We start from the raw sequence: 12,385 nt of genomic DNA, 5'->3' as shown, positions 1-12,385 counted from the left end.
CCGGACCAGGGCTGCTAAAGCGGCGGCGCAGCGCTGGAGTCACCGCGGAGCGGGCGATGCCTACCTGGGTCGCCGTTTGGAGCTCCGGAGCGTTGGACCGCTGCTCCAACATCGTGGAGCTATGGTGCGGAGAGCTTCCAACGCGGGCGGCGCTGAACAACATCGTGGAGTTCTGGGGCGCCTTGCAGAGAGCCTACAGCAGCAGTCTCCACCCGGCGCGGCCTGCGGACTTTGGAAGCCGCCGACTCCGGTAGGAGGGGGCCGACTCTGGTGTCCACGCCGCTGAGGACGTCCCGCAGCCCCGACGTCGGACTTGTATCACCCCGGCGAGCGGTCCTGGACATCGGGCAGCCCGTAGCTGCAACTGCGGAGGGCTTGGGGTGGCCCTGACCACGAGGAACAGTGGAGGAAGAGACTGACTTTGGTGCCTTCCCACACAGTGTGAAACTTTGATTCTGCTGTGTGGGGATGTTTTATGTTAAATTCTATAGTGTGTGTTCTTCATACCCTTTCTGGCTTAATCCCTCCCTTCATCACCTCCAGTTTAAATTCCAGTTGGAATATTTTGGACGACCCAAGAACCAAGAACACGGAAATAGCCTGCCCATGGTGTACTATGGGCATTGGCCACTAGATGGCGCTTACTTTCCCGATCTCATTTTCTAATTAAGTTTAATTAATTAATGTGCAAATTTTGGCACTGACGAGTTATGACATTCTTCTCAATGATATTTCATCAAAATCTGTGGAAAATCTCATGTAGTTCCATGACGTGGGTCACGAAAATCGATTTCTAGACACATTTTTGATGCTCGGCCCACAGTCTACTGGGATCTCTGTTGTTAATGATACACATATATTGTAATCCAGATAAATGTGGGAGACGGTGGGCTGTATTAGACTAAAATGAGTCTTATGAAGGCAGGAAGATGAAGAAAAGAGGAGCGAGGTGTTAAAGGTAGTGTAAATGAATGCGAGGGAGTTGGTGGTGAAGTTAATGAAATCAACAAGTTCTGCACAGGTGCAGGAGGCGGCTCCAATGCAATCGTCAATGTAGCAGTGAAAGAGTTGGGGGATGTTGCCTGTAAACATAACCAACAACCAAAAAAAGGCATAGCTGGAGCCCATGCGAGTGCCCATGGCTACATCTTTAACTTGGAGAAAGTGAGAGGCGTCAAAGGAGAAGCTGTTGAGGGTGAGGACAGGTTCCGCCAGGCGGTGTTAGTAGAGGGAAACTGATTAGGTCGCTGTTCAAGAAAGAACTGGTGTGTCTCTGAGACCTTCCTCGTGGGGTGTGGAGGCTTACATGCACCATCTCTAATCTCATCTCCTGCATCCAGAGTTCTCGATGTGGCCTCCTTTGGACCACAGCATGTCTTTCAGGTGAGACAGAGGTTCACGTACACCTCCTCGAACCATATCTACACCACCCAGTGTTGCTGATGTGGCCTCATTTACATCGGTAAGACCAAGTGCAGACTTTTTTGCCAAATGCGCTCAGTTCACCAAGGCCTACTGGATCTCCTGGTTCTTCTTCCCACTCTCGTACAGACCTTTCTGTCCTGGGCCTCCTCCATTGCCAAAGTAAGGCTACATGCAAACTGGAGGAATAGCACCTCATATTCCATTTAGGACAATTACAACGCAATGGTATGAACATTGAATTCTTCAATTTTAGGTAACTAATCAAACCCCCCACCTTCCCTTTCCACCCTTCCCTTTGCCCTGCATGGATTCTCAACGTTTCTTCCCCCCCCCCCTCCACCTACGCACTTTCCTCTGCCTACATCTGCCTCTGTCTTTTATCCTTATCTCACACCTTTTGTCTTTTCATCTTTGGCCTTTGTCCACCCATCTCCCTATCAAAAACATCTCTCACCTGTATCTATCATCACATGTCCGGCTTTGTTCTGCCTCTTCTCTCTTCCAGCTTTGTCCCCACCCCTAGCACAATCAGTCTGATGAACGGCCACAACCAGTCATCTATCCAGTTCTCCAGAGATGCTGCCTAACCCGCTGAGTTACAGCAGCACTTTGTGTCTCTTTCTGTAAACCAGTGCGTGCAGTTCCTTGTCTCTACATTGTAATCTACCTTATTTGGACCATCATTCAACGAGGGTTGATGTTGCTGAAACGAAGTTACATTCATGCTGGTAACAAGTTCATCCAAGGCATCAACTCGCTTTCTCAGGCTGGTCAGATTACCCTCTGTCTGCTGCTTTCGTATACCGAGTACTTCAGCCTGTTCTGACATGCATTGACGAATCTGTGCCTAAACAAGAGAAAGCAGATCATCAATCACAAACTTCAACTCATTAAAAGTAAATGACCTCAAGGTCAATGTTGTAAATCTCAATCTATCTGTTAAATGATATTTTAGTATTCACTGTGCATTCTTAATTTCTGCTTTTCAAGCAATCATGCCAATTCTGATTAAACTGTTCTCATTGTGTGGGCTGCTTGATACGACATGCAACCAATGGTCTCTTAAGAATTAGGTTGTCCAAGATTTCTCATGAGAAGTCAAAAATGTTTCCGCTTGCAAAAAAAGGACATGAACATGTACAAGGGGAAGTCATGATTGTGAGCTTCTGAAGTTTTGCTTTTTGACATTCAACCTCAGCATCTTTTACTTCCAAGTGCAATTCATAAATTTGAACACTGAAAATGGAAGAGTTTAGTAAATTTTAGCTGGAGCCCAATTTACAGTTTAGGAAATTGCTGCAGAAAGATAAGGGATATAAACAACCTGTCACGTTTGGGCAGCACGTTGGTGCAGCTTGTTGAGCTGCCGCCTAACTGCGCCAAAGACCCGGTCAAAGACTCAGAACTGCTGTAGTTTTGGGAGCAGCAGGAGTTTAGCAAGAGATACGACTGATTGGCTCTAGCCCAAGTGGGAGGAGAGAAGTGAAAACAGTTAAAGTAGAGGCCAAGGACAGGCAGACTTGACTCAGAACTGCTGTAGGTTTGGGAGCAACAGCAGCAGGAGATTAGCAAGAGATACGACTGATTGGCTCTAGCCCAAGTGGGAGGAGAGAAGTGAGTCAGTGCTGGGAAAACAGTTGAAAACTGAGGAATTTGGTTTGTAAATCAGGCAACTTGGTTTGTAAATTGGTAAATCAGGCAATTTATCAGTCAATTTAAGCAAGACTGCTCTTAGCGAGCGGCAGTGAGTGAGCGGCCCTGTGAGAAAAGTGTTAGTCTTTGGCTCGAGAGTCTTCGGCGAGGAGACAAAAGAAGGAAATGTCAGGCAAGCTGATTCAGTGCGATGCTTGCAGTATGTGGGAGGTCAAGGACACCGCTAGTGCCTCTGGCTGCTACAAATGCGAGAAGTGCATCCAGGTAGAGCTCCTGAAGGGCCGTGTTGGGGAACTGGAGAAGCAAGTGGATGACCTCCGGTTCGTCCGAGAAACGGAGTCATTCCTCGACAAGTCCTACAGTACGATTGTTACACCTAAGGTACTGAAAGCGAGAAGGTGGGAGACAGTGAGAACGGGAGGGAAGCATGGAATGCCAACGTCCCCGGGTGTTGTACCTCTTGTGAACAGGTTCACCCACTTAGAAGCTGTCGGGACAGAAGAGGTGTTTACACTGGGCGACGGACTGGCTTGTGATGCGAATAGGGCTGTTGAGCCAAAACCAAAAAGGCCTAAGGCAGGCAACGCCATTGTAGTGGGAGACTCCATTGTGAGAGGTACGGACAGGGGTTTCTGCGGCAACAGACGGGATGCGAGGATGGTGTGCTGCCTTCCTGGTGCCAGGATCTAGGATGTCACGGACAGAGTGCAGAAAATCCTCAAGGGCGAAGGTGAACATCTGGAAGTGGTAGTGCATGTCGGCACAAACGATGTCGGAAAGAAGGGGATGAATATTCTGCAGCGTGACTTTAGAGAGCTCGGAAAAATGCTGAAAAGCAGGACCTCCAGGGTTGTTATCTCCGGTTTGCTTCCAGTTCCTCGTGCTGGCGAGAGCAGGAACAGGGAGATACGGGACCTGAACGTGTGGCTGAGGAACTGGTGCACGGGGCAGGGATTTAGATTCTTAGATCACTGGGATCTGTTTTGGGGTAAGGGGGAACTGTACAAAAGGGACGGATTGCATCTTAACAGGTGGGGGACCAGCATTCTGGCAGGCAGGTTTGCCACTGCTACACGGGTGGTTTTAAACTGAATAAGGGGGGTGGGGTGTCGAATGGGATAGTGGAGGATGGAGTTAAAGGGAAAGGGTTTCTTAAATGTGTGAGCGTAGAGACAGAGGGGTGTAAAATGAGGGTAGAAGCAATAAGTAGCAAGGTGAAAAGTAAAAGTGGCAGGCAGACAAAACCAGGGCAAAAATCAGAAAGGGCCACTTTTCAACATAATTGTATAAGGGGTAAGAGTGTTGTAAAAACAAGCCTGAAGGCTTTGTGTCTCAATGCAAGGAGCATTCGTAATAAGGTGGATGAGTTGAATGTGCAGATAGCTATTAATGACTATGATATAGTTGGGATCACGGAGACATGGCTCCAGGGTGACCAAGGCTGGGAGCTGAACATCCAGAGATATTCAATATTCAGGAAGGATAGAGAGAAAGGAAAAGGAGGTGGGGTAGCGTTGCTGATTAGAGAGGAGATTAACGCAATGGAAAGGAAGGACATTAGTTTGGAGGATGTGGAATCGGTATGGGTAGAGCTGCGAAACACTAAGGAGCAGAAAACGCTGGTGGGTGTTGTGTACAGGCCACCTAACAGTAGTAGTGAAGTTGGAGATGGTATCAAACAGGAAATTAGAAATGCGTGCGACAAAGGCAAAACAGTTATAATGGGTGACTTCAATCTACATATAGATTGGGTGAATCAAATTGGCAGGGGTGCTGAGGAAGAGGATTTCTTGGAATGTATGCGGGATAGTTATCTAAATCAACATGTAGAGGAACCAACGAGAGAGCAGGCTATTTTAGACTGGGTATTGAGTAATGAGGAAGGGTTAGTTAGCAGTCTTGTTGTACGTGCCCCCTTGGGCAAGAGTGACCATAATATGGTTGAGTTCTTCATTAGGATGGAGAGTGACATTGTTAATTCAGAAACAATGGTTCTGAACTTAAAGAAAGGTAACTTTGAGGGTATGAGACGTAAATTGGCCAAGATTGACTGGCAATTAATTCTAAAAGGGTTGACGGTGGATATGCAATGGAAGACATTTAAAGACTGCATGGATGAACTACAAAAATTGTTCATCCCAGTTTGGCAAAAGAATAAATCAGGGAAGGTAGTGCATCCGTGGATAACAAGGGAAATCAGGGATAGTATCAAAGCGAAGGATGATGCGTACAAATTAGCCAGAAAAAGCAGCATACCGGAGGACTGGGAGAAATTCAGAGACCAGCAGAGGAGGACAAAGGGCTTAATTAGGAAAGGAAAAATAGATTATGAAAGAAAACTGTCAGGGAACATAAAAACTGACTGCAAAAGTTTTTATAGATATGTGAAAAGAAAGAGATTAGTTAAAACAAATGTAGGTCCCTTGCAGTCAGAAACAGGTGAGCTGATCATGGGGAACAAGGATATGGCGGACCAATTGAATAACTACTTTGGTTCCGTCTTCACTAAGGAAGACATAAATAATCTGCCGGAAATAGCAGGGGACCGTGGGTCAAAGGAGTTGGAGGAATTGAGTGAAATCCAGGTTAGCCGGGAAGTGGTGTTGGGTAAATTGAATGGATTAAAGGCCGATAAATCCCCAGGGCCAGATAGGCTGCATCCCAGAGTACTTAAGGAAGTAGCTCCAGAAATAGTGGATGCATTAGTAATAATCTTTCAAAACTCTTTAGATTCTGGAGTAGTTCCTGAGGATTGGCGGGTAGCAAACGTAACCCCACTTTTTAAGAAGGGAGGGAGAGAGAAAACGGGGAATTACAGACCAGTTAGTCTAACATCGGTAGTGGGGAAACTGCTAGAGTCAGTTATTAAAGATGGGATAGCAGCACATTTGGAAAGTGGTGAAATCATTGGACAAAGTCAGCATGGATTTACAAAAGGTAAATCATGTCTGACGAATCTTATAGAATTCTTCGAGGATGTAACTAGTAGCGTGGATAGGGGAGAACCAGTGGATGTGGTGTATCTGGACTTCCAGAAGGCTTTCGACAAGGTCCCACATAAGAGATTAGTATACAAACCTAAAGCACATGGCATTGGGGGTTCAGTATTGATGTGGATGGAGAACTGGCTGGCAAACAGGAAGAAAAGAGTAGGAGTGAACGGGTCCTTTTCACAATGGCAGGCAGTGACTAGTGGGGTACCGCAAGGCTCAGTGCTGGGACCCCAGCTATTTACAATATATATTAATGATCTGGATGAGGGAATTGAAGGCAATATCTCCAAGTTTGCGGATGACACTAAGCTGGGGGGCAGGGTTAGCTGTGAGGAGGATGCTAGGAGACTGCAAGGTGACTTGGATAGGCTGGGTGAGTGGGCAAATGTTTGGCTGATGCAGTATAATGTGGATAAATGTGAGGTTATCCATTTTGGTGGCAAAAACAGGAAAGCAGACTATTATCTAAATGGTGGCCGACTAGGAAAAGGGGAGATGCAGCGAGACCTGGGTGTCATGGTACACCAGTCATTGAAAGTAGGCATGCAGGTGCAGCAGGCAGTGAAGAAAGCGAATGGTATGTTAGCTTTCATAGCAAAAGGATTTGAGTATAGGAGCAGGGAGGTTCTACTGCAGTTGTACAGGGTCTTGGTGAGACCACACCTGGAGTATTGCGTACAGTTTTGGTCTCCAAATCTGAGGAAGGACATTATTGCCTTCGAGGGAGTGCAGAGAAGGTTCACCAGACTGATTCCTGGGATGTCAGGACTGTCTTATGAAGAAAGATTGGATAGACTTGGTTTATACTCTCTAGAATTTAGGAGATTGAGAGGAGATCTTATAGAAACTTATAAAATTCTTAAGGGGTTGGACAGGCTAGATGCAGGAAGATTGCTCCTGATGTTGGGGAAGTCCAGGACAAGGGGTCACAGCTTAAGGATAAGGGGGAAATCCTTTAAAACCAAGATGAGAAGAACTTTTTTCACACAGAGAGTGGTGAATCTCTGGAACTCTCTGCCACAGAGGGTAGTCGAGGCCAGTTCATTGGCTATATTTAAGAGGGAGTTAGATGTGGCCCTTGTGGCTAAGGGGATCAGAGGGTATGGAGAGAAGGCAGGTACAGGATACTGAGTTGGATGATCAGCCTTGATCATAATGAATGGCGGTGCAGGCTCGAAGGGCCGAATGGCCTACTCCTGCACCTAATTTCTATGTTTCTATGTTTTCATCCCGACGGGTGCGATCCCGAACTCTGGCACGATTGTACGTTCTCACTGTAACCGTGTGGGTTTCCTTCAGGTGCTCTGGTCCCCCCCCCCCCCCCACATCTCAAAGACGTGTGGGTTTATAGGATAATTGGCCTCTGTAAATTGTCTCTACCTGAAAGAATTAGATGAGGAACTAAGATAACATAGAACTAGTATGATCAATGGTCGGCGTGGACTCCATGAGCCGAAGGGCCTGTTTCCATGCTGTATCTCTAAACTAAAGTAAACTGAAGTAATAAAGCAGGATGAAATATGATCTCTGACAGGCTTTGCCCTTCAGCAAATTTAGATCACCTGCATGAATTGAATTATTCATTCTGATACATTCATACTTCAAAACATCAGTACTCATATAAAGTGATGAATATTTTCAGATGGAATGGAAATAACAATATATCTAAGACTGAAGTTAAATCTTTTTTTACAAATACAAGCAGTATTATCACCGTTATATAAAGATAATTTTACAATAGATAAATCTAGCAACCTTAAGACGATCTTCGTGTTGTCGTAGGTTTTCTCTTAGCACCTCTCCTCGCCACTGTTCGTCCTGGATACAGAAATAATAAAGTTCCTATAACATTTGTTCATTGATGAATGCTTACATCATTAAGCAAGAAGTAGACATTATTCCCACACTACTATATTTTGTCCTGCGATTATCTAAGGAAAGCCATTGAACAAAATTCCTAAAAGACTTGACAGGGTACATTTAATTAATGCTTCTTCTAGCTCGAATGTGAAGAACCAAATGGGTAAGTATTTCAATATAAGAATTTGGTTATTCAGAGATGAGAAGAAATGTCTTCACTCAGAAACCAGTGGATCCTGGAGCCTCAGTCACCGAATACATTTAAAATAAATAACGATAGATATTTTGATACGTGGCACCAATTCAGGATGAGCGGTAAAATTAGCCAATCATTAAATGTGGCACAAGTGTGAGCGGCCTTATGTTTCTCCTGCTTCTATTTCATATTTGTAGATCTTCAACTACAGCTATTGTTTATTTGCCTTTGCCATCTTTCTATTTCCCTTTAATGCAGAAGTGTTCTTTTTATCCTGGGTGTCTTTTTCACACATTATTCTCTGTGTGATCTATGATAGTCATTTTGTGGTATTAAAAGACTTTGATAACAAACTTCCACATACAAAGAAGCAGAATATCTAGAGCAATATTTATGGATTTCCTGACATTGAGATGTTTATAAACATAAGAATCACCTCATAAAACATACTGGTTTATGGTTTTTATGCATTAACATCAATCAGCCGAGGCGGGAGAGCCCACGGGTTGGAGCCTACGGCTGGCGGAGTCGGCAGAGCCCGCGGCTGAGGTCGGAGCCCGCACACCGCGAGTTGACAAAGCCTGGGTCGGCGGAGCACGTGGCTGGGGTCAGTGCCACAGAGGCGTCCGATGAGGACCTGGCAGCGATAATGGAGGTTGGTGCAGCAGTCGATGATGGCGCCAACTGACGGACGAGGCCGGACCATGTGGAGTGATGATGCCGTGAAGTAGGGGGAGGGGGGAGAACAAAGGGGGACCTAGCTCAGATACTCTGTAATAAATCAGCACCCTTTATGGACGACTATTTGTATACCTTGGGTATGCAAGCAAAGAATTTCACTGTGACTTGTCACATGTGACAATAACGTATTAATTAATTCATGCAGAATCAACCAATTCAGGCTGAGGACAGGTTTTTAATCGCAATTTTCAAAAGTAAAAACTGAAAATCCATTCTCTATAATATTTTACATTTCCTATCAGAGAAGCTATGATTGTAGCTCAGACCACTCCAAGTAAAGAGGTCTCCCATCAGTGAATCCACTATCAAAATTATTTTCATCGTGTGTGATGCGTTCACTGGGTCAATCAACATATAGACACAAGAATGGCCATTGAACTATTTATCCGGGTGTTCATTATGAATCTGTAATTTATCAGACAGGTATGAATTATGAATCTATAACTTATGAGGATACACAATTACTTGCAAACCTTAAAATTGTACTTGCTCGTCCTTAATTTCTCATCATACGTGGGGTACCTGCTCCCATTGGCAGGAAAGGGGAAATTCTCCTTAAGGCTTTCTTTTTCATGTAGAAGAGTTTCTGCCTCTTCCAAAGTGGTATCCACATCATTCACTGGTTTCACATAAGATGGATCTAAATCTTTCAAACCACGGCCAATTTCTGCTTTAACATCGGACCGAAGTATTCTTATTGCTTCCTTTATCTCTTTCTGACGTTGCTCCATTTGTTCCTGACTTCTCAGCTAAAGGATCAATTAATCAAATATAAACGAGAGAAGCACATGATATATTAAAAGTTCACAAATAAACAAAGCCCAACCAATCACTTTTCCAGTCATAAATTATTAAATATTTAATATTCTGCCTCCTAGTGTCTTATTTGCACATTCCTTTTCTTTCTCCATTATAAATCTCTAGATTATAAACAGATAATTACTAGCAAACTAATATGCCACCAGGAAGTCAGATTATATAGTCTATGGACAATTAATCAGTTGAACCTAATTTGTAACTATAAAAAAAAGCAAACTTTTTGATCGGACGTTGGGATATTGAATACATGCGAATAATACATATTCAAAAACTGAAACAAGCAATTCGTTATTTAGTTAGTTTCAACTAAATATGAAAATTAGAGGGGTTTATCATGTACCTGTTGTTTAAGTTCAAAATATTTCTCTCTCATCTCACTCAATTCATTCATGACACTTTCCGCTCGGGTGTGGTTATCACGAGCAACCTGGTCTACTGAAGATAATTCCTTCTGCAGTCTGTTATTTGCGTACTTCTGTTCCTATGTTGAGAACAAGAGTAACAGAAATTACTTCACATTTTTTGTTAGTCTGTACAGGAAACCCGGGTGCTTAACCTTTCTGCTCTATTGGTGCATATTTAAAAATGTATTTTGAAAGTTCTTTGTCTTTTCATGTAATGGTAGACACAATAAAAGTAACACGTGAACAGTCATATTTTCAATGAGTTGGACTTTTTTGTTAACTGGAACTGATGAATTGGATGGTACTTTTGCTTACATTAAGAGCCTTCTCCAGCTGAGCTCTCTGAGCTTTGGACTCTTCTGTGACGACTGCAACTTGCTTTTCTGTCTTTTTCTTCTCTGAATGAATCCACTCTTGAAGATGGGTTACATTGTTTTTTGAGAACTGAATTTCTTTTTGAAGAAATGACAGTTCATTCATTGTCTCCTGGTGCTGTTGCTGCCGATCAGAGAGCTGATGCCCTGCAACAAAATAGTATATCTGATAATCATAATTTGAACCTGCAGTAAAATTAAACCTTCATATTCGTCAAGAAAAGTTCAAGAAAGGTTTTACAGCTAACATATGTGTTTGCTGCTTCCTAGGTTAAGAAGAAATGTTTTAAATTCTACTCTCAAATGTAATACAGGCACTCACTAGGATAGCAAATCTACTTACTTTGTCATTAATAGTACCACTTATAGGAATTGACGCAGTACCTAATTTTTATAGCTTAAATGTTCTGTAGTAGGGTCACTTTGCAGTAAAGGTGGTGGTGGATGTATGGAACAAGTTGCCAGAGGATGTAGTTGAGGCAGCGACTTTCCCAACATTTAAGAAACAGTTAGACAGGTACATGGATGGAGGGATAGGAACCAAACGCAGGCAGGTGGGACTAGTGTAGCTGGGGCATGTTAGCTGGTGTGGGCAAGTTGGGCCGAAGGGACTGTTTCCACGCTGTATGACTCTAAATAATGCAAGAGTTGGTGTGCTCATCAAAATGAATAACCATTAATAGATTTATGATTGTGTATCATCATTCAAATAATCGAAACAAATACTTATGTTTGATTACCGTACTTCCCAGCAATGATGACGCTATTTTTTGCCCAAATATAAGGCACGAAAATTTACCTGCATCTTGGAGGCCAAAGGTTAGGTTGTTAGCCATGAAAGATAGACCTGGCTATCTCTCAGTACAGCAACATCAAGAACAGTGCTGGCAGCTGATGGAAAGCGGCTGTGAAGTGGGAAGTAAAACAACAGCGCTGCTGGGCTGAGGGGTCAGCACGGGCAGGAGCGTTGAGAAGGAGGGATTCGGATATCATGTCAGCAACTCACTCACTCACCGCTGCCACGGCGCTCCGGGCGCGGAGCCACCAAATTGTGGCCAGGGTGGGAAGGAGCTCAGGTGGCTGCGAGCGGCTGCCGGGACCGGCCTCCAGCTCAGCGCCTTCTGCCGGCCCGCTCACCTCTGACAGTGCTCTCCACCTCCAGGTCCCTCAGATCGGCCGACTTGGGGTTGCTGAATATCCCGCGGTCTAGGCATAAGCTCAGGGGCGACCGCGCCTTTGCGGTTGCAGCTCCTAGACTGTGGAACAGCATCCCTCTTCCCATCAGAACTGCCCCCTCCATCGACTCCTTTACATCTAGACTAAAAATGTATCTGTACTCCCAAGCCTTTCTTGACGTCCTCTGAGCGAGGGCTATATGTATGTAGTTTGTTTGTTTATACTATTCTTATAACAAATGTAAAGCACTTTGGCCAACGAGAGTTGTTTTTTAAATGTGCTATATAAATAAATGTGACTTGACTTGCTCTCTGTCTGAACACCTCTCTCCTGCCGCTCGCCGGCCTCACTCATGTCAACCGCTTCCCGCAAACCCTTAAATTCTGACTGCTGCCGGGAGCAGGACATGGCCTCACTTGCTGCGCTGGGTGACACTGCATGGCATTCACTTGTCTTCTTTCAAGAGCAAAGATCATAGAGCGGACAATGGATAACAGGACAGTGGACGGTGGAGCTTACTCCTGTGTCAGCGCGAGTAACCTCAATTGTTCCCTTCAACTAGTATTGTCATTGAATAAGATCACAACTGATTCAACCTGTCCCAGTGTGCTCCCATTTTTCCCACCATATCTCCACCTGCCATCACCCTCCACCCATTCAGAGTGGAAGAGATCTGGAAGCCTAGGGCAAATTGAATTGTTACTCTCTTTATATTTATGTATCTATATATTTATTTATTTATTT

At 44.4% G+C, this 12,385-nt stretch overlaps 1 protein-coding gene across 7 annotated transcripts in view; it reads right to left on the bottom strand.

The window, feature by feature from the left end:
• cntrl (centriolin) overlaps window positions 1–12,385 on the bottom strand; it is a 176,114-nt gene that overhangs the window by 22,949 nt on the left and 140,780 nt on the right. For all 7 annotated transcript variants that reach the window (XM_033048986.1, XM_033048983.1, XM_033048981.1 and 4 more), the window contains 5 exons: window positions 10,407–10,612; window positions 10,028–10,168; window positions 9,342–9,617; window positions 7,827–7,889; window positions 2,093–2,272 (listed from right to left, as the gene is read on the bottom strand). In XM_033048986.1, coding sequence (XP_032904877.1) covers window positions 2,093–2,272; window positions 7,827–7,889; window positions 9,342–9,617; window positions 10,028–10,168; window positions 10,407–10,612 — 866 coding nt within the window. The remainder of the gene's footprint in view (window positions 1–2,092; window positions 2,273–7,826; window positions 7,890–9,341; window positions 9,618–10,027; window positions 10,169–10,406; window positions 10,613–12,385) is intronic.

This window comes from Amblyraja radiata, chromosome 32, assembly GCF_010909765.2.
Source record: "Amblyraja radiata isolate CabotCenter1 chromosome 32, sAmbRad1.1.pri, whole genome shotgun sequence".
NCBI classification, from domain to species: Eukaryota; Metazoa; Chordata; class Chondrichthyes; order Rajiformes; family Rajidae; genus Amblyraja; species Amblyraja radiata.
This window is presented reverse-complemented; position numbering and strand designations above follow the sequence as displayed.